This window comes from Erythranthe guttata, chromosome 8, assembly GCF_056151865.1.
Source record: "Erythranthe guttata isolate IM_541 chromosome 8, IM_541, whole genome shotgun sequence".
Taxonomy (NCBI): domain Eukaryota; kingdom Viridiplantae; phylum Streptophyta; class Magnoliopsida; order Lamiales; family Phrymaceae; genus Erythranthe; species Erythranthe guttata.
In genome coordinates, this window is record NC_142540.1 from 16,057,028 (window position 1) to 16,077,916 (window position 20,889).

Here is a 20,889-nt window from a genome sequence, read left to right on the forward strand (position 1 = left end):
AAAAGGGAACGAATGGAGTGTAATTTTTAAATGGAAATAAGGTATCATTTATTAAGGATATGAAATTGGTGTTGAACTGAAGTTCAAACTGCTAATGAAATTAAATTAAAACACAACTTTTTAAAGTGAATAAAAACTCAAATAAATTTGAGCAATCATACATTTAATTTAACTCAACCGTTTTACCACTATCCGGTTATAAGCTAATATAACCAATCCATGTACACAATTATATTATAGCAATAACATACTACATAACATATATAGGTAGTTTTCGATCTAATAAGAAGCATGAATGAGAATGCATAGTATTAATATTTGGAAAAATGAAAGAAAAAAAGAGAGAGATTAAAATGCGTATAGTAATTAGGCATATTCTTCTTTGTTTACAAGAAAAAGTATAGCATAAAAATAAATATAGTACAGGAGGAATGAATGAATTAGGTAAATAGAAAAAGAATCAGCGAATAGGAGCCTTAATCCAGCCATTAGCAAAAGCAATGGCTAAAATAATAAAAGGAGTTGACATACCAAAAATGATTATGTATGGAAGCGGTGTTGACATTGGATTTTCTCCTTCTCTTTCACCCGCTGTTTGCCAATACCTACACACACGCACGCACCATTTTTTTTTTATTTCCTTCAATTAATTCCAAAACAAAATTGTATCCTGTAACACTTTAAACAACGTCCAAGCTGAAAATATTATTATTTAAAAAAAAAAAAAAAAAAAAATTACTGTTCTGGTTCTTGTTCTTTGGTGATAAACTTCTTCTTGTCTTCTTTCTTGAGCTCCCCTTCTCCTCCTCCTCCTCCTCCTGACAACCCACAATTTTAAATAATTAAATTAAATTTAAATAAAATATATAAATAATCAAGAAAATGAAAAGGGTTATAAATAAACCTAAATTGGCAGAGATTGTGAATTGCTGCTGTAGCCGCCTCCTTTTGTTTGTATACTGAGGCCGGGAAAATAGCTTATTAGTTGGCTTATTAAAAGTTGGGAAATTGAGGCCAGCAAATGAGCCCATTTCTGCTGCCATTACACAAACTATAAAGGATTATCAAAGAAACAAAGATACAGAGAAAGAATATATAGAGAGAGACACAACTCAGTCAGGGTTTTGGGTATGTATGGATACAAATAATTTGATTTTCATATAATCTTGAGTGTGTGTGTGTGATGTGATCATTCATGATTCTCTCTCTACTTTACTACCTTATCTATATGGATATATATGTTTTGCCTCGTTTGCATCAATCCGTCCCTAAACTTTCGTCTTTTGACAAACACACCCCAAATGTTTAACATTTTCACATCTATACCCCTAAACTTTTTTTATTTTTTTGGATTATACAGCCATTTCATCCAATTTAACTTTTGGTTAATGTCAATTGTTTTTTTAGGTACGCAATTCAAATTTTATATTTCAATTAATCAGTATTGTATATTTTTTTAACAGATCAGTATTACATTTACATATATGTCATTTCGGTTTTTTGTGAATGCAATAACAAGAAAAACAATTCTAGTACTATTTACTAACAAGTGAAACTATCACGAAAAAAAAAAAACATTAATCAAAAGGTCTTTCAATCCATGTGTTCGGTTGTTGCCCTCTACTCCAAATATTGTTTTACTATTCATAAGTATTGAAACATGATGTCCATGAAGTTTTAAAACATGTAAGATTGAGAAATTAAATGTAATAATAATAATAATAATAATTATTATTATAAATCTTTGTAGCTCCTATGTTAATTTTGTGAGTTAATTTTATTTATTTGTATGTAATTTTTCTACTATACCCTTAAAACTAACGAACTGCTGATAGAAAATTGAATGGAGGGGATCTGTGGTACAGGTTAAACGTTTGAGTAAGGTGGATGTAAATTACCATATATTATGTAAATTTATATACACACACATAGGGTGTGTGAATGAGCTGAGCTCATCTCTTTTGACAGGCTCGAGCTCGAGTTCGATTCTATTTTATTGAGCTCGAGCTCGTCGAGTTCCTTCTGTTTTGACTCGAGCTCGAGCCCAAGATCATTTTGTTATTTTTCTTTTTTTTATATAAATATTTTTGGGTAAATTACAACCACCCCCGAGGTATGGTCAAATTACGAAAAAACCTCATGTTTGGATAAATACATCTACCCCTTAACTATGAATTTTCTTACATCTCCACCCTTATGGTGTCAAATTCAATATAATCATTTACATTCACATCTTATGATCATCTAACTTTAAAATTGGAGCTCGAATGGAATAAAACGGGTCCAAAAGTGAGAATATTCCATATAATCTAGAAGATTCCACTAAATTTGATACCGCAAGGGTGGTCATGTAAGAAGATTTATAGTTGAGGGGTGGTTGTAATTACCCAAACAGAAGGGGAGTTTTCGTAATTTGACCATACCTTAGGGGTGGTTGTGATTTACCCAATATTTTTTTAAATAAAAAAATATTTAGATACAAAATAAACAATAAATTGTAATTATATATATTTTTTAATATTATTATTTTATTTTTATTTATTTCTTTAATATTTTATATTATTATGCATTATTTAAATAAAAAATAATATCTAAAAATAAAATAAAAATAAAAATAAAATAAGGCTCGCGAGCCGACGGGTGAGCTCACTAACAACTAAAAACTGGCTCGAACTCGAAAAGCTCGAATTCAATTTCGAATTTTTTTCGAGCCGGCTCATCAAGCTCTCGGCTCAACTCGTTTACCACCCCTACACACACATATTAATATATATAAAGATAATCTAGTGGTTGGCCCTCACAATATTTTATGTTAACTCACCCATTATTAATTGATTTTTAGGGGCAAAGAGGGCAAGTTGCAACTAAATTTATGCAATGTTGTTTTCTGCAAATTATATTATTAATATTGTTTTAGTAGTAGCCACCCCCACTCCACTCCAAACTAGTAAAAGTGAAGTGCTAAAGGTGAAGAAGATGCCTTCCCATCCCATCTATCCACTTTTTTACATCTTCACTGTAACTAACTTCAACAAGAATATTCCCTTTAATGTAATGCCCATTTACTCCTGGAATACAACTATTACTCTTACATTTTTTTTTTTTTTTGTATAATTCATTCATTTTACCCTTGTAACTTTTTTTTTTTTTTTTTTGTGCGTGTGTGTGGTGGGGCCAAAGCTCAAGAAATTGAATTCAACCCCCTTTCACGTGATGCTGATTTACATATTTGCCCTCCTCCGTTCAGTGATTCTTCGTCCTTGTTTTTTCATGAATTTTTGGCTTTCTGGGTGCTGTATTTGTCTGCATATTCCTAGTTTCTTGACAAGGCTGATTTGAAATTTCACTTGTCCTTTTTCTTTCTTTCTTTTTTTTCTGAGGGACGCACGCACGCACCTTGTAATAATATATATATATATAGTTTTTCTTTCTGTTGGTTTTTGATATTCTTTTAGCGATGATGATGATTGCTGTTGAAGGTGGATAGAGGGTTTTATGGAGCAAGTAAAGTAATATCAAGTTCACATGTTTTGCTGAAAGGTTCTTTTTTTTTTTTTGCTCTGCTTTTTTTATATTACTACTTGTGCTGATAATCTGACTTGAAAGATTGGATCTTGGCATTTACAAATTGCCGAATAATATTTATTTCTTGCAGTTTTACTTTTGTTTCTGTGAAATCTTGGGTGTGGATTTTATATATATATTAGTGGATATATATTCAGATTGTGTGAAGGAAGTGATGTCATCGAAATCGACAACGAACAGGACCAACTGTTCTAAGAACAGCTCTGCTAGGTCAAAACAAGGTGCTCATATAGTAGCTCAAACACCAATCGATGCCAAGCTCCATGGCGATTACGAACTTTCCGACCAGCAATTCGATTACTCCACTTCTGTTAATGTGTCCAATGCCGTTTCCGACATCCCTTCTTCAACGGTATCGACGTACCTTCAGAAGATGCAAAGGGGAAGCCTTATTCAGCCTTTCGGCTGCTTAATTGCAATCGAAGTACACAATTTCTGTGTGTTGGCACACAGTGAGAATGCACCAGAAATGCTGGACTTAGCTCCGCACGCAGTTCCAAGCATCGAACAACAAGACGTTTTGACTTTTGGTACCGATGTTAGGACACTCTTTCGACCCTCGGGTGCTGCGGCACTTCAAAAGGCGGCCAATGCCGGGGAAGTTAATATGCTTAATCCGATATTGGTCCACAGTAAAAACTCGGGCAAACCCTTTTACGCCATTCTACACCACGTCGATGTCGGGCTAGTCATAGATTTTGAACCCGTGAATCCAGCCGATTTGCCGGTGACAGCTGCCGGTGCGTTGAAATCGTATAAACTCGCGGCCAAAGCCATTTCTAGACTACAATCTCTGTCGAGCGGGAGTATATCGGTTTTGTGCGATATATTGGTTAGAGAAGTGATGGATTTAACCGGTTACGACAGAGTGATGGTTTATAAGTTTCACGATGATGCGCACGGGGAAGTTGTTGCCGAGTGCTGCAGCCGGCCTGGTTTGGAGCCTTATCTTGGCTTGCATTATCCCGCCACCGATATACCACAGGCATCGAGATTTCTGTTTATGAAGAATAAAGTTAGGATGATATGCGATTGCTTAGCACGACCCGTTAAAGTGATTCAAGACACGGCATTGGCTCAACCGCTGAGCCTTGCTGGATCGACGTTAAGGTCTCCGCACGGGTGTCACGCACATTACATGGCGAACATGGGATCTATTGCATCGTTGGCCATGTCTGTAATGATAAACGAGGATGATGGTGACGATGATGATGCGACGGATAGTAGTCAGCAGAAGAGAAGAAAGCTGTGGGGTTTAGTGGTTTGCCACCATACGGAGCCGAGGTTCATCCCGTTTCCGTTAAGGTACGCGTGTGAGTTTTTGGTTCAGGTTTTCAGTGGTCAAATGAACAAGGAGGTTGAGTTGGCAGCTCAGCTGAAGGAGAAGCATATACTGCAAACTCAAACTGTGCTTTGCGATATGCTGCTGAGAGATGCTCCGACGGGGATTATGACTCAGTCGCCTAATGTGATGGACCTCGTTAAGTGCGACGGAGCTGCACTTTACTACCGTAAAAAGTGCTCGTTGCTTGGGGTTACACCCACAGAGGCACAAGTTGAAGATATTGCTAAATGGCTTGTCGAATGCCATGGTGGCAGTACGGGATTGAGTACAGACAGCCTTATGGAAGCAGGATATGCGGAAGCTTCCGCTCTCGGGGATGCCGTTTGCGGAATGGCTGCAGTGAAGATTACTTCCGGTGGTTTCTTGTTCTGGTTCCGTTCGAACACGGCAAAGGAGATTAAGTGGGGTGGTGCGAAACACGACCCTGCCGACAAAGACGATTCGAGAAAGATGCACCCGAGGTCGTCGTTTAAAGCCTTTCTCGAGGTGGTTAAGAGGAGAAGCTTACCGTGGGAAGATGTGGAGATGGATGCAATTCATTCGCTTCAGCTGATATTGAGAGGCTCTTTGAAAGACGAGATAGCCGAAGAAGATTCCAAAATGATTGTGAGAGTCGAGACGAAGGTGGATGAACTGCGCGTCGTGACTAATGAAATGGTTAGACTGATTGAAACTGCATCGGTACCTATTTTGGCTGTGGATTCGTCTGGTATCGTCAATGGCTGGAATACAAAGGTGGCCGAACTTACGGGTCTGGATTTACAGAAAGCTCTCGGTACACCATTTGTTGATCTCGTAGTCGATGATGCAGCTCCCAGAATTAATGATATTCTCTCTCTAGCTTTGCAAGGTTATATAAACTCTTACTTACTCTGTCTTTCAGACCCTTGCTTTGTAAGTTATGTTATCGTAAAATAATCGACTATTAATTGCAGGCAAGGAAGAGAAGAACGTAGAAATCAGACTGAAGACGTTCGGCGGTCAGGAGAACAACGGTCCGATAATCTTGGATGCTAATGCATGTTGCAGTCGAGATGTGAACGAAAATATAGTTGGCGTTTGCTTTGTCGGGCAAGATGTTACTGCCCAAACTATGGTGTTGGACAAATACAATCGTCTGCAAGGCGATTATGTTGGTATCATGTGGAACCCGAGTCCGCTAATTCCTCCTATTTTTATGATGGATGAGTTCGGCAAGTGCGTCGAATGGAACGACGCAATGCAAAAACTGTCGGGCCTGAAGAAGGAACAAGCCGTTCAACAAATGCTTCTCGGTGAGGTCTTCACGGTTCACTCAAACGGCTGCAGAGTCAAAGACGAAGACACGCTAACAAAGCTCAGAATATTACTTAATAACGTCATTTCTGGTCAAGATTCGGATAAATTAGTCTTTGGGTTTTTCGATCGGCAGCAAAAATACGTACAAGCGTTGATTTCGGCAAACAAGAGGACTGATTCCGAAGGCAAAATCACCGGAGTTTTGTGCTTTCTTCACGTTGCTAGTCCAGAACTTCAACATGCAATGAAGGTGCAAAAGATAACCGAGCGAGCGGCGGCAAATACCCAAACAAAGTTGGCTTATATTCGGAGCGAACTGAGAAATCCGTTGAGTGGAATTAACTGTGTCCAGAAAATGATGAAATCCTCGAATTTGAGCAAAGAACAGAAGCAGCTTTTAAAGACTAGTGAATTGTGTCGAAATCAATTGGCTAAAATCGTTGGTGATACTGATATCGAAGCCATCGAGGAAAGGTATGATTTATAGCTACTAATAATCAATTTAGTGAAATAATCAATTTGCTTCGATGTTTTGTACGTATTTGTTTGCTCACATCAAATAAACAAGAGTTAATGGATCGGAAGTCTAATTTTGCAGTTATGTGGAGATGAGCTCTGAGGAATTTAGTGTTGGGGAAGCTTTACGAGTGGTGATGAATCAAGTTACGATTCTGAGTCGGGAGAGAGACGTGAAAATCATATACGATATACCCGATGAAGTGTCTTGTATGCGCCTATACGGTGATATATTGAGGCTGCAACAACTTCTTTCCGACTTTTTAGCTACCGCGCTCATGTTCACTCCGCCTTTTCAAGAATCGTCTATTTATTTCTGTATAATTCCCAGAAAGGAGAGTATAGGGACACAGATGCATGTTGTCCATTTCGAATTCCGGTTAGTATATATGAAATAGTTTGTGTTTGTACGACTTTTTTCGACTTTTTTCAATTTAAAAAAAAAATCTGCGTTTTTGTGGTGGTGACAGGATTAGTCATCCAGCGCCGGGGGTTCCGGAAGAGTTGATACAAGAGATGTTTTGTTACAACAATAATGTATCGAGAGAAGGACTCGGGCTATACATGAGTCAAAAGCTCGTCAAAACTATGAACGGCACCGTACAATACCTTAGGGAATCAGAAAGAGCATCTTTCGTCATCCTACTACAATTTCCGTTTGCAAACAATATAGTAGTAGGAAGCTAATAATGCTGATGATTGAATAATAATAATAGTACATTCTGACAGAACACCTTTGATACATATATATCTGTATATGTATAGGCGCGCCTGTAAATGAAATAAATATATATTTGCCGCAAAGGTACGAACATTAGGAATTATATCACAGGTCACTGAATAGAGATGACGACGATGATTTAAAAAATAGTTATATGTTGTCTCCAGCTTCTTTCTTTGGGTTTACGGCATCATCGTTTGCAGCTGCGTCAAAACACACTATTGCCCAGGTATGTATATCTTTCCATCTTTGGCGTTAAATAAGCGTTAATTCTGAAATACTAGTGACTTAAAAATCGGTTGCGAAATCACAGTTCAAATGTCGTCTGCTGCTGTATACTTCATTAACAAGGATTTCATCGCGAAATTAATTAATCTTTGATTTATTTTGGGTTGCAGGAATTGATGGCTTCATTAACATGCACTACATGGAAGATCCTCTAAGATTAGAGGGCTCTGTTACACACATTTTCCTTCATTTTATATTTTGATGAAATGAGATTTTAATGATACTTTTGTAACATCATCGATTGCTATTATTTTTTATGAAAAAAACTTTCTTCTTTCAGGAATTTTTAAAAATTATATCTTTATATGAAATATATTTTTCAAAAATTGTTCCTCAAAGCAAGAAAGGAAAATTTTAAATTTAGCAACTAAAAAATTATATGGCATCTTATCTCGACTTTTATTTGATGCAATATGAATTACGATCAAGGATGTACAAAGCGGAAATTGGGTCGGATGCGGTTAGGCATCACCTTAAGATTAGTCGGCGCGGTGGTGATTAATTATCGGAAATAAATTCGTGTTTCAAATTTAATGTAATATATTTCTAGATATTATTTGTAGATTCTCAAAATATATATACAAATATATTTAATTAAATATATCCACATCATTTATATATCATAATCACATAACAAAACTTTAACATTAATAAGATCATAATATAATAAAAATACTTACAAAATACAAATAAAACGAAAAACTTCTGCATTAAAAAATTATGCGAATAATGAAAGCATATGTTTTAGGTTCTTGAAAAATGACAATTAACATAAACAAAACGAAACATATACTCTTCTTTTTTTTTTTTTTTTTTTTTTTTGTTATTAAAAGTCCAACTTTTTTTTTTGGTAATTAAAAAAAAACGAGTTTTGACCATTTTTTTGATCCGCCTCGAAGGTTGACGGCCTAGGACCGCCTCACAAATTAAAACCGAATTTTCAAATCTTTATAAAAATCATAAATATATTAGACCGGCTTCTCTCGAAGATCTATTAATCAGTGGCCTCGACCGATTTTTAGAACATTGTGATTACCATACGATCAGTGGCGGATCTAGCTATGGTCTAGGGTGTGCAGTTGCACACCCTTGATTTTAAAGATATAGTACTATTATACATATGTTGACAGAAAAAATAGGTGGTTGAGGTGGTAAAGGTATGCCTCCTTTTATGAGTAGGTGATATTTAAATTTTTTACTCTACAATTTCGAACCCCCTTGGCAAAAATCCTGGATCCGCGCCACTGCATACGATGTACCTGGATTCAAATAAATATATTTCTTCACGTAGAGGTTGTATTACGAAAATAAAAAAAAGTATTGGGGTGAAAATGTAAAATGCCCCCTTTGGGAAAAAAATACCAAAACTCAACATAAATTGGGACAGCGAAGCAACATTAACCGATACTTTTTGCCGCTTTAATATTGTTTGTCGGAGTAAATGGATTCTCAGTATGAGAAATTGGAATCCTGAAAACCTAATTATTTGTTCAAATTTTGATTTGCTCAGCGAATGGGTCGTTCACGCGCTGCCTCTCAAGCCGCCGTCGATGATCCTGGACAGAGGTTCGAACAGTTTCTTCTTCCTCATTTTTCAAATTTAGGGTTTTCTTTTTTTTCGTTAATCTGCCGCCATTGATTTTTATATTGAATTCGAGTTGGTTGGGCTCTAAAATGAATTGAATTACAGGGCTTTGCCATTTCAGCCTGGACTCTGTTTTGAGCTTGTTAAGAAAACAAGTGTATGCATTGAGCGTGAAATTAGGCTTTCTTTTTGAGCTGATTGTAGTTGTAAGCCTTAATGATCTTGGATTAGGGAGTGGCTCAGATGAATTAGTATGTGAATTCCCAGTACTTGCTAGGCATACTTATTTTTGGCTCGAGCAACTTGATGTTGAATTCTTGGACAACTATAACATGTGGCCGCGTAATCACACGCTCACACTTAAATGCACTCGTTCATTTATGTACATGTCTATTTAAAAAACAATTTAGCTAAATGCTGTGTCTCTTTAGTCTTTATGTCGTTGTTTCCATGTTATTGACCTTCAAGGTTTATTTTCCAAAGTTATGTGTTTGTTCATAAATGTATGCAGATATTATTTTATGGATAATATTACACATTTATTGATACGATACTGTATAAATTGAAATTTCAGCCGGTCAAAGAGAAAACGCACAACACAGAATGTGGATAATACTGACAGTGCGACTCCTGGTATGGATATAACTTTGAACTTATTCTCAATTATCCGAACAACTTTTTGTCCTAGGCTTTTCTTACATGCAGTTAATTTGTATATGAAGAGTTCCCGGGAATAACTGATGGAAAGAAGGCGTTGTACCATTGTAACTACTGCAACAAAGACATTTCGGGAAAGATTAGGATCAAGTGTGTAGTATGTTCTGATTTTGACCTCTGTATTGAGTGTTTTTCTGTCGGAGCTGAGGTGTACCCTCATAAAAGCAACCATCCTTACAGAGTCATGGTCAGTTAAATTTGAAGCCTCATACTCTTATTTCTGTTATTTTATTATTATGTACAAGATCTGAATGATTTTTCATCTGCAAAAGTTATGTATACGTTTTTTGTGCCTGCATAAAGTCCCTTCATTTCATGTTGTTGGATACATTTGCAAGCATTGGACATTGCTTGTGAACTATGTCTTCATATCTGTGTAGTTAGAACTTAGAAACAAAATATGGAGCGAATGTTTAGTTTATTTGCTTGTTCTAGGGAAGTGTACAAGGGAATATGATGTATATCTGCTTTATTTGGCTGTGTGTTCTGGAGTGCAATGACTACTATGTTTTCAAATATTTAAATTTAGGGAGAAGAGAAAATTGTTTTAGAGGAAAATAAATGTAAGGAAAAAAGTGTATAGATATTTGGCTGTAATTTTGGGAGAATAAAAATGAAATGAATATGAAAAAAATGGCCTGAGTTATTGGCCAAATAATTGGAGTTATTTCAACGATTTGGTAGAAGTGGAGTCTAGATCAATATGGCCGTGTTGTGTGAATGAGAAAGTGAACTTTCTTATATATTATGCCAATGGGGATGTGAGATGCAACATGAAACAGAAGAATAATGACTACGGATGGAGAGATTATTTATTATTGCAATGATTCCAAGTTTATCTTTTCTTTTCTTTTTTCCTTTTAATTTTATTTTTGCTCTTGTAACACCATGCTTTGTCCCTTGATTCTTATTTGCTGTTTTTATGGCAACAAGGAGCAAAACATGTTTCGTAGTACCGAGAATATTAGACCTAAACATGAAATCTGTTTCAATTCATGATCTGTAAAACAAATGCTATTTCCTTTCCCAATTCGTTTGACCTTTCTTTGATCAAGAGAAATGTTTGGATGTCCCATGGTTTAATAGTTCTATCACAATTTTTGTGCTCTCCTTTATTTCCTGTCAACAAACATTTTTCTTACAAAGAACGCTGACTATATGCATCACTTTTGAAATTTTGTACCTTTCTGAAGAACTACTACAATAGAGGCCAAATTCCATTCGATTGACATGACCATGGCCTATTATCTGATGTCTGATATTAAACATTTGGGCATAGGATATCTTCATTTCTAAAGAGGGGCAATTATTCCAAATTTGTATTGTAAACCATCTTTGTTTTGTATTTGTCCACATTTTTCTTAATACTGCTTGGACGACAGAGTTTTACAACTAGTATGGGTTAACCATTTTTCTTGCTACTACTTTTTGTCATTTCTATTTCAACAGGACAACCTTGCATTTCCGCTTATATGTCCTGACTGGAATGCTGATGAGGAGATGTTACTTCTAGAGGTGCGTTTCATTCTCTGTTTAAGTGAAAAACTCTTTTTTTTGGTAACTTACGTGTAATATTGAATTTGAAGTTCTACAATGGAGGTCCTTTTCAAATTAAGCTCATAAGCCTTATCCAATTTTTTTTATTTTTTTTTTGTAATTCATCTATCAATCCTCAATATGGTTACTGCTTACCAGCATATTATCGGCAACCCATTTCTGTTTCTGCATTTTGAAAGGCTATATATCTTTTGCAGGGTCTTGAAATGTATGGGTTAGGGAATTGGAATGAAGTTGCAGAACATGTTGGAACAAAAAGTAAATTACAATGTATTGACCATTATGACAAAGTTTTTATGAAATCCTCATGCTTTCCTCTTCCGGTATGTCATATTATTCTACAAACTTAACTATTTTTCCGTAGGGTTTAGTTTGAAACGTTAGCTTATCATGCTGGTATCGTAGGACATGTCTCATGTGATGGGCAAGAGTAGAGAGGAACTGCTTGCTATGGCCAAAGAACATGGTGAAACAAAAGAAGGTATTTGGTTGGATATATGTTACTTCTCCTTTTCTATTAATTGTTTGCTAATTGTAGAAGAAAAACTTGCAAAAGGTGAAATTATGGTGTATACTAGTTATTTTTTGCATTACACTACAACTGGCACTTTGTTTTTATGGCTGTCTCTTACTGCAAGTGTGCTACTTCTACTCCTGTTAATTTGTAATAATGGTTGCCCTACCCAGTGCTTGCTAACGTTAATCTATTGCATTATTACTTATAGCCAACAATTATCAACTTTAATATCTGGTTTATGTATAGTTTAATTCATAGTTCCAGCTGCCTTTGATTATTAAACCTTATTACCGCAGGAGCTACGACTTTTGGAGAAGTTGATGGGAAAGAACAGTCTCCATTCTCTGCAAGAATCAAGTATACTTGGACAAATGTTTTGAGTATTTCCTAATTGGACCTCATTGGTAGTCATTCTGATTCCGATTGTTTTGTGTGGTCAGGACGGAAGATCAAAGAAAAGAAGGTCAATCAGGACGCTCCTCAAGCATTTCTTCTGGTACAGTAGCTAGGCCTTATTGTACTGTTTTTAACTAGAAATTTCACATATGCAAGCACAATTTTTTTTTTTTGTATTATTCCTTAACGATGAATGTAATGGTTGCACACTGTGACCTATCATCTCTCTCAGAGGTAGACACTATTGGAGGTTCTGGTTGTGGTAAAATGTCAGCGGGAGCCACTAAGAGGATGTCCAGCGAAGTCCCGAGCAATGATGCACCACCCGATAGGGTTAAAGTTGAAGGTGTGCATTATTCTTCCAATAAAGTATTGCGGTGGTTACTTTTATTAGTGCCACGCTGCCATCTAAATCCATTGATTGTGTTTAATATGTTACTTATTCTACAGTATGTTTTGTGCCTAGTATAAGTTGCTAATCGTCCTCGTGCAAACTAGCTGCAAATGTACATTTTCTGTTTGGGTGGTTCTGCAGTCAATTTGACGAGTTATTTATTTATGGGTTGACCCTTTTATGGAAATTGAGATGAGTTAGTGCACAAACAATTCCAACCGAACATTCTTGTGTGTTCTAGTTTTAGTGTAAGGAAAGCTGTTCACCTGTTTGCCAGTTAATACTCGTCTTCCGCTGTTACTTTATTTGGCTCGTCTAAATCCAACTAGGAAATCTAGTTTTGAGCCCAACGGAGTAGAAGATAATTGTGCATTTGCTGTTTATATCTACAGTAGAGCCTCAATAATTTAATACTCGGTCAATTAATAACATCCTTAAATTACATTTTTCGTGAATTCCTACTTAGGGGCCGCATGCTAAACTATAATTTGCTAAGTTTATACGATAACAAAAATGAGAATTCATATAGAACCCATTCAATATATATTTTAACAATACCTTAAAATACAGGAATGTATCTTTAGTATATAGCACAGTTAGGATTAATTTACAAACTTCTAGTTACACTAAATGGAAAGATTTGAACGAAGGATTCGAAACCCATTCTACATGTTTCGGTTGATTCATTTGACAATGAATTTCAAATTCTTAGCAGTTATTTTAGGTTATATTTTGAGTTGTGGATTTCAAATCTAAATGCACTCTCATAAAAAATCAGTTGTAAAACAAAATTCATGTCATCTTGAATTCATCTTTGATTTTCCTTTCATATTGAGAATTTCTGGTTTGGTTTCTACTGTGCGTAGCAAAAAAATATTCAATATCATCACTCTTTAGAAGTTTGCCTCTAGAAGGGTTTTTTTGGTCAATAGATCATATTTGACTTCATTAACTTTATCGATTCCCACAACGCTCTCAATTATTTGCTCGTTAGTTATTTTCTGCAATTTTGAGAGAATTCATTCTATGATGATAACTCAGCACTTTGATTAAATTTTACAGAATATTGAGTGCATTGACTTCAGTTCATTCTAAACTTGAAAATTTTCAGAGTATTGAGTGCATTGACTTAAAATTTCAAGTTTAGCACAACTTTTGAAATTTGATTTTGAAATAGCGAATCAAAAAGGTAATTTGAAAACGATTTTAACAAAATGTCATGCTCGAATGCTATATCTTTGATTTAATTTCTATAATTTTTTGATTAAAAAATTCCATTTACTTTTGGATGGGCAATTCCTCTTAAATTCTCAGTAGAAGTTCAAAAGAAATGTTAATAGTCTAATAGTTGTGATACACCCTATGTAACTGACCGTCATTGCTGCTTCAAAACAACTTGCAATCATTGAGTTCTATATTGTAAATTTCGATGAAAACTGTGATGGAAGAAACTTTTAGTATTTATTTACAAAAAGAACAAAAAAGCTAATAATGTGAAGTTGATAACTCTATGTAATGACTTAAGTGAGGTACTGATTAGTTTGATGTAAATCTTGAAAGACATCATGCTGGAATGAGTATATATTTGTATTTAAGAAGTTTATTGGTGTCACTATGTTCTAAATTTATCTCTTTTCAATTTTTAGATGTTTCAAAATTAGGTTCTATGTTCTAAAATCAAACTTTTTCCCTCAGAAACTCTGCTGCCATTTAAGATGTGAACAACTAACTAGTTATAGTTATCCCTTTTTAGGACAGTAGTAATGAATGTCGCAAAAATCTCATTTCCTCAACTCACATCTGGATCTCAGAGTTGAGTCGAATGGGAGCTATAATATTGGGCTGATATGCAACGTACGTGTATGCTTTGGTAGTATCACCAATAAGTTTGCTGTTTAGACTTAGTAATGTGACAATCTTGAGCCATGTTTTCGAGGGGTCACTTATTGAAATTCTGTATAATATCATCAATAGGATCACTGTTCATATTTGACTACAGAGCAGGAATCTTAGCACAATAATTATGTTAGGACTTTTCACAAGTTTTAATTTATATAATGTGATGGTATCAAATTCTTAAACAGCACATTTGTTATGTCTCCAGAGTTTCACTCTGATAGAAGTATTGGAGAGAAGAAACCTAGGACATCAGGCGATGAGGGTGTTTCTATGAAAGAATTAAGTGGATATAATTCCAAGAGGCAAGAGTTTGAAGTTGAGTATGACAACGATGCTGAGCAGTTACTTGCTGACATGGAATTCAAGGAGACGGATACTGAAACTGAGCGTGAACTGAAACTAAGAGTTCTGCATATATACTTGAAAAGGTAAATTCTACTACCTCCTTCTCATTTTGGGTTTTGTTCTCTATAATGAAGGATTTGTTGTTGCACAGTTAGTGCGTTATAAAGGAAATCTTGAATTATCTAATGTACAACGTTATGAAATGTTTATGATTTGTTGTTGCACAACAACACCTCTGGCTGCTTTTGTTGATGCATAGTTTCACATTCAGATGGTGATGTTGCATTGTTGCGTATAGATATTTATTTGTAGTCTTCGGATACTTATTGAGATTTGATGATTATTTATTGGAGTAGTGATCCATGTTAGCTCAAATGAGAACACAACTTTCAGTATAAGACGTGCTTTGATTCTTAATGTGGTGCAGTCCCTTTGTCATTGTCCTTTTCTTTTCTTTGTCCTCATACGAATCTAAAAATGTTGCAGGCTTGATGAAAGAAAACGAAGGAAAGACTTCATATTGGAAAGAAATCTTCTATATCCTGACCCTTTCGAGAAGGACCTTACCTCGGAAGAGAAAGAATTGTGCCGTCGGTACAGGGTATTCATGCGATTTCATTCTAAAAAGGAACATGATGAGTTGCTCAAGAGTGTTGTCGAGGAGCAGCGAATTTTGAAAAGAATACAAAACCTTCAGGTATGATGTACAGTGTACACTGTTATGTTGTTCCCTAATTTTCACCTGTATCAGCATCATGCTTGCCGTAATATGATATCTGTGGCAAAGAGGTATTTTTTTATGATAACCAACTCAAGAAGGCTTGCTTGTTGAATTGGATGCTTAATTTTCCGATAAAATTCTGGTCTGGTGCAGGAAGCTCGAGCTGCTGGTTGTCGTACGTCGTCAGAAGCTGAGAGATATATTGAACAGAAAATGAAGAGGGAGGTTGAGCTTGAGGAAAGTGCCCGTCGAGTGAAAGAAAGTTCTCAGGCTGGTCCCAGTGGAAAATACTTGCAAAGAATGAATAATCATCATAATAATAATACGAGCCCAAGGGTAGGTAACAAGAGCCCATCGGTCTTAGATCCTGGTGGAATGGACTCTTCATCAAACACTAAACAAGGAGGACTCGCTGCTTCCGACATACTCTCCGATAACTGGGATGTCACTGGATTTTTAGGAGCTGATATACTCTCCCAAGCTGTAAGATTTTTCTTATGCACCTTTACTTTCTCACCACTTCCCGTAACATTTAGTCATTCTCGTGATTTCTATCCAAGAGTCACTTATGAAATTTCCAAACATACCTTTTTTTTTTCTTCTAAAAGAAAGAATTGAAGCCAAATAGCTATCGAACCCCCTGACTTTGGTTTGTGTCCCAAAATGAACAGATGCTTCAAATATCTCGATTAATTTTATTTGCTTTTGTATATATCTCTTTTGTATAAGTACAGTTGTGTGTTGAATTCTGACCGAACATCTCTTGTGAATCGGACACATAACAGGAGAAACAGCTATGCGGGGAGATGAGAATCCTACCAGCACATTACCTCAATATGCTGCAAACAATGTCAATGGGAATTTTAAATGGAAACGTGACTAAGAAATCTGATGCACATGGCCTATTTAACGTTGATCCAGGAAAGGTCGATAAAGTATACGATATGCTTATAAGGAAAGGTATTGCTCAAACATGACAGCCATCTATCTATTTATCTTTCGATTCTCCGGATAAGAGGCGAGTTCCCCTCCTTAATGCTGCGTGCACACTGGACCATAGTGAACTGGTTTTCATCCTTATGATTTGCATTAATCGGTCCGATATGTAGTTATAACAGATAATTATTCTCTCTGTAGTAACTTATTTTTCAAACTATTGTTTTTCAGTGTTTTGAACTGATAATAATCTGTAGGTAATAATTTTGCCAAATCCCGTATGAGGAAATGGAAATAATCACGAATGTGTACGATTATGTTTTTGAGTGATGTAAAAATTTGAAAGATGAAGTGGTAGGGGATAAGTTTAATGTTATTGTGTTGGTCTAAACTTTCTTGTTTATCGCACTATTTTCGAGATTCCTTAAATACTTGATCTCAGTCATTCTTTTTTGTGCTTATCTAGTGACTTGTGTAGTACGGACATGAAATCAGTGCGGGAAAATAGGGAAACGGATACGTGGAAACGGCATATCTAAAAAATAGGGATATAGGAGTTTGGGGGAAACGTGTCAATATTAAAAGTATAGGGATAAGTCAGTTTTTTATATAATTTCATGGGAAAATATTCAAAATAAATTTTATTATCAACTTTCAATTTGTAATTGATCGTTAGACTATGTAAATAATTAGTGAATCAACTAAATAAAATTTTAAAATTTGTTATCCAAATATATTTTTAACTTTTTAGAAATTATAAAATGGCTCATAAAGTGTCCGACTAGTATACTTAAGTATTATCCGACACAAAACGTGTCCGAACTGTAGAAATATTAAGAGGTTGAAGTATCCATGTTATTGAAGACGGTCAAATTTTATTATATTATGTGAATTTAATTCGTAGATAAATATTGAATATGTATTATTAGCTAATATGATTATTTCTCCTCTTCCAAGTAGGGGTGTAAACGAGCCGAGCCGACTCGTGAGCTCGAAGAGCCGGCTCGTAAAAAGCTCGAACTCGAACTCGAGATTTTCGAGCTCGAGCTCGAGCTCGCGAGCTCGAGCTTTCTGATGAGCCGAGCTCGAGCCGGTTTTCAGTTGTTCATGAGCTCGCGAGCCGGATTTATTATTATTTTTTTATTATTTTTTTTATTTTTTATATGTTATTTTTATTTAAATAATGTATAATAATGTAAAATATTATAGAAATAAATACAAATATTAAAAATATATATAATTACAATTTAGTTTTTATTTTTTATTTTTTAAAATAATTTTTAATAATAAAATAATAATTAAAAAAATATTTAAAAAAAAAAAAAAAAAAAAAAAAAAAAGACAATGGGCTCGAGCTCGAGCTCGACACAACTGACACGAGCTCGAGCTCGAGCCAAAAAAAGAGGAGCTCGCGAGCTCGAGCTCGAGCTCGAGCTCGACAAAATAAACTCGAGCTCGAGCTCGAGCCAGCCAAAAGAGGCGAGCTCGGCTCGAGCTCGGCTCGTTTACACCCCTACTTCCAAGGTATAAGAGTTAAATATTAATTTAAAGAGAGTCCATCAAATCATGTCATTATTAACATTAAATCAAGATTGAAGAGAGATTGAATGGTCAAATCCATCAAATAATTCATGATTTTCAAGTCAAAGTTCAACGTTGGATTCGAAATTCAAATCATCATACCCTCAAAAAACGTTATTCAAATTCAAAATTAAATCAGGAGAAAATCAAATCAACAACTTGTCTTCAAAATTCAAAGTGAAATTTATATTGTTCATGTGAGAAAAAGCAAATAATTAAATTAGAGTTTGCAACTCATATTATTTATTTTAATTCAATAAATTATCTTTGTGCGAATTTTTCTCGTTTGTTAAATCTGCATATAAGAATTTGTTGCTACATGTAATAGGTGGTGAATATAAAAGGGGCACTAACTTAAAACAAATTAATACTTGCGCATAAATGACATCTAAATTTTTATAATTTATGAGTATCTTTGTATTTTGAGCAATATTAAATATCGGTAAATATATGATGAAATTGTCGTAGATAAGTTGGCTCTAGGTGAAGTGAGGGAGCCTCTTCTTATTGCAGTTTTGCCCAGGGGTGTGATCTAAACATGTCATGTTCGAACCGAGCTTGACATATCTTTTGAGTTCAAGCTCGAGTTGAATCTGACAACCTCGAACTTGAGCTCATTGTGCTTTTATTTTCTCTGCTCGAGCAGAATTTGTCGAGCTCGAGCCATTTTTTTTTCTTTTTCTTTAATAATAATAATAATAATAATAATAATAATAATAATAATAATAATAATAATAATTATTATTATTATTATTATTATTATTATTATTATTATTATTATTATTATTATTATTATTATTATTATTATTATTATTATTATTATTATTATTATTATTTTTTAATTATATTATAAAATTCTATACAATAACAAATGAATTGAAATTTGTTTATATAAGAATTTATATGTATTTATTATACATCATGAATAACTAAAACCGAGACTAACCACTATTGTTCATCACTAAATGTACTCTTTCCTAGATCAATCTTATTTTTTTTTTAATTTCTTTTTCTTATTATGCTTAGATCGCTAAGAAAAACACAATAAATCAATGTTATCGTACTACATTTGCCGTTGTACACGATGTTCTAATCTATATTCTGATCAATGTACCATCAAGATCGTCGGTAACCGATCTATCCAATCGATAAAAACCAGACGATCATCGAAGTTGTCAGAAATTCTACATATCTTCAAGCGCCATGACTCCCAGACACTACGCATCTTATCCGAGGAGACGCCATCTTTTAACGACCTCAAATTGGTCTATTACTCACCTTGAGTTTGAGGAAGAGTTGTTAATATATGACGAGGAGTCTATTATTATAGTGTTATATTTAGATTAATAGTTCTAGTTAGATTGTAACTAAATCTACATTCCTTATTATAAATAGATACATCAATAAGATCATTAACGCATAATTCAATTTACCATCATACTTTTGATATTCTAATATAGGGAAAGATAAAAGATAATTTATTAGCCTTTTTTTTTTATTTGGATTTTGTTTTCACATTTTGGATTGGGTCGTGGCATTTATATTTAACATTTTGTTTGGCTTTTTATTTACAATTTCCGAAGTTCCTACAAGTCAAGACTCAAAGTTAAAAGTTATAAATATTTTATTGAAAAAAAAAAAATACATTCAATTTGGTATTCATTAAATATATATATCTTTTGTTTTATTTTTGTTAAGGGAAGTTTAGTCATTTCTTTAAGTCAACATGTTCATCTCGATTAAGGGAGCAATAAATGCAACATAGGAAATAAGTGGTCATTTTTTTAGGGGCTTTAAGATATAGGTCCCTTGTGAGAAACTTTATTAGAACTAAATGACAAGTCAAACTAAACATTTGCTTCACATCCTTTATAAATTTCATTCCAAAAATACCCCTCATACACAAAAAATAAAATTTGCACAAAGTAATATTTAAACTGTTTTTATTATTTTCATTCTGCATTTAATATTTTAAATTTTACATCTAGCATTTTTGTTATTATTTTTTTTCGTCGAACATTTTTTTTTTCTGCATTTTCGTATTTTTTCATAATTATAATAATCTATTTTTTCCTTTTTTTTTTCTTCTACATAATATTGAATATTATGAATTTTTAAAAAATTTCAGCCATAGTCATCTGCAGAAAATTGTAGGAAAGTTGTAGTAGACCGTAGTCACGTATAGACACCCGTAGAAAACTGTAGTAATCCGTAGTCACAATATTCTTAAAACCCTAACTCCTCCTTTGAATCTTAGCCGCTAGACACCATAGACACCCATAGACACCTGTAGACATGAAATCGAACTCCGTAGTCACAATATTCTTAAAACCTTAACTCCTCATCTGAATCCTAGCCGCTAGACACCATAGACACCCATAGACAACTGTAGACATGAAATCGAACGCCAACGTGAAGCCGCTAAAGCCAACGTGAAGCCGCTAAAGATATCACAAACCCCACCCACATTGCCGTCGCCATCCCCCACCCCCTTTATCGCTGCGTCAC

General features: G+C 34.7%; 3 protein-coding genes across 9 annotated transcripts; 2 read left to right on the forward strand and 1 right to left on the reverse strand.

The window, feature by feature from the left end:
• Window positions 1-344: 344 nt before the first annotated feature.
• LOC105951291 (uncharacterized) lies at window positions 345-1,208 on the reverse strand. 4 transcript variants are annotated; one of them, XM_088821986.1, is made up of 4 exons: window positions 1,146-1,208; window positions 905-1,052; window positions 740-812; window positions 345-605 (listed from the first exon to the last, which is right to left on the reverse strand). In XM_088821986.1, exons 1-4 carry the CDS (start codon window positions 1,191-1,193, stop codon window positions 461-463), a joined length of 414 nt encoding a protein of 137 aa, XP_088678112.1. In that variant the 5' UTR covers window positions 1,194-1,208; the 3' UTR covers window positions 345-460. The 4 variants fall into 4 exon arrangements, with proteins under 4 accessions (XP_088678112.1, XP_088678111.1, XP_088678110.1 ...); XM_088821985.1 differs by having other exon boundaries at window positions 740-815; window positions 1,146-1,203; XM_088821984.1 differs by having other exon boundaries at window positions 740-818; window positions 1,146-1,202.
• A 1,731-nt stretch (window positions 1,209-2,939) lies between these two features.
• On the forward strand, window positions 2,940-8,012 carry PHYC (phytochrome C). 4 transcript variants are annotated; one of them, XM_088821988.1, is made up of 7 exons: window positions 2,940-3,051; window positions 3,480-3,540; window positions 3,723-5,780; window positions 5,866-6,682; window positions 6,807-7,103; window positions 7,195-7,674; window positions 7,844-8,012. In XM_088821988.1, exons 1-6 carry the CDS (start codon window positions 2,977-2,979, stop codon window positions 7,409-7,411), a joined length of 3,525 nt encoding a protein of 1,174 aa, XP_088678114.1. In that variant the 5' UTR covers window positions 2,940-2,976; the 3' UTR covers window positions 7,412-7,674; window positions 7,844-8,012. The 4 variants fall into 4 exon arrangements, with proteins under 4 accessions (XP_088678114.1, XP_088678116.1, XP_088678115.1 ...); XM_088821990.1 differs by lacking the exon at window positions 2,940-3,051 and adding an exon at window positions 3,160-3,399; XM_088821989.1 differs by lacking the exon at window positions 2,940-3,051 and adding an exon at window positions 3,257-3,399 and having other exon boundaries at window positions 3,656-5,780.
• Window positions 8,013-9,073: 1,061 nt separating this feature from the next.
• LOC105951294 (transcriptional adapter ADA2) lies at window positions 9,074-17,191 on the forward strand. Its single transcript, XM_012974702.2, has 13 exons — window positions 9,074-9,299; window positions 9,893-9,951; window positions 10,041-10,222; window positions 11,485-11,550; window positions 11,790-11,915; window positions 11,998-12,073; window positions 12,406-12,466; window positions 12,550-12,605; window positions 12,738-12,851; window positions 15,004-15,226; window positions 15,630-15,840; window positions 16,018-16,347; window positions 16,650-17,191. The coding sequence occupies exons 1-13, from the start codon at window positions 9,247-9,249 to the stop codon at window positions 16,839-16,841; spliced, it is 1,749 nt and encodes a 582-aa protein (XP_012830156.1). The 5' UTR covers window positions 9,074-9,246; the 3' UTR covers window positions 16,842-17,191.
• The last annotated feature ends 3,698 nt before the right edge of the window (window positions 17,192-20,889 follow it).

What these genes read in the sequence shown, in the direction of transcription:
- PHYC (XM_088821988.1), top strand. Translation starts at nt 2,977, where the DNA reads ATGCCTTCCCATCCCATCTATCCACTTTTTTACATCTTCACTGTAACT. An exon ending in ACAAGAATATTCCCTTTAAT is followed by an intron (nt 3,052 to 3,479) that starts GTAATGCCCATT and finishes TTGCTGTTGAAG; the next exon opens with GTGGATAGAGGGTTTTATGG. An exon ending in ATCGAAGCCATCGAGGAAAG is followed by an intron (nt 6,683 to 6,806) that starts GTATGATTTATA and finishes CTAATTTTGCAG; the next exon opens with TTATGTGGAGATGAGCTCTG.
- LOC105951294 (XM_012974702.2), top strand. Translation starts at nt 9,247, where the DNA reads ATGGGTCGTTCACGCGCTGCCTCTCAAGCCGCCGTCGATGATCCTGGA. An exon ending in CTCCTCAAGCATTTCTTCTG is followed by an intron (nt 12,606 to 12,737) that starts GTACAGTAGCTA and finishes CATCTCTCTCAG; the next exon opens with AGGTAGACACTATTGGAGGT. An exon ending in CGATAGGGTTAAAGTTGAAG is followed by an intron (nt 12,852 to 15,003) that starts GTGTGCATTATT and finishes TTATGTCTCCAG; the next exon opens with AGTTTCACTCTGATAGAAGT.
- LOC105951291 (XM_088821984.1), bottom strand. Translation starts at nt 1,193, where the DNA reads ATGATCACATCACACACACACACTCAAGATTATATGAAAATCAAATTA. An exon ending in CACAATCTCTGCCAATTTAG is followed by an intron (nt 819 to 904) that starts GTTTATTTATAA and finishes GTGGGTTGTCAG; the next exon opens with GAGGAGGAGGAGGAGGAGAA. An exon ending in AAAGAACAAGAACCAGAACA is followed by an intron (nt 606 to 739) that starts GTAATTTTTTTT and finishes GCGTGTGTGTAG; the next exon opens with GTATTGGCAAACAGCGGGTG.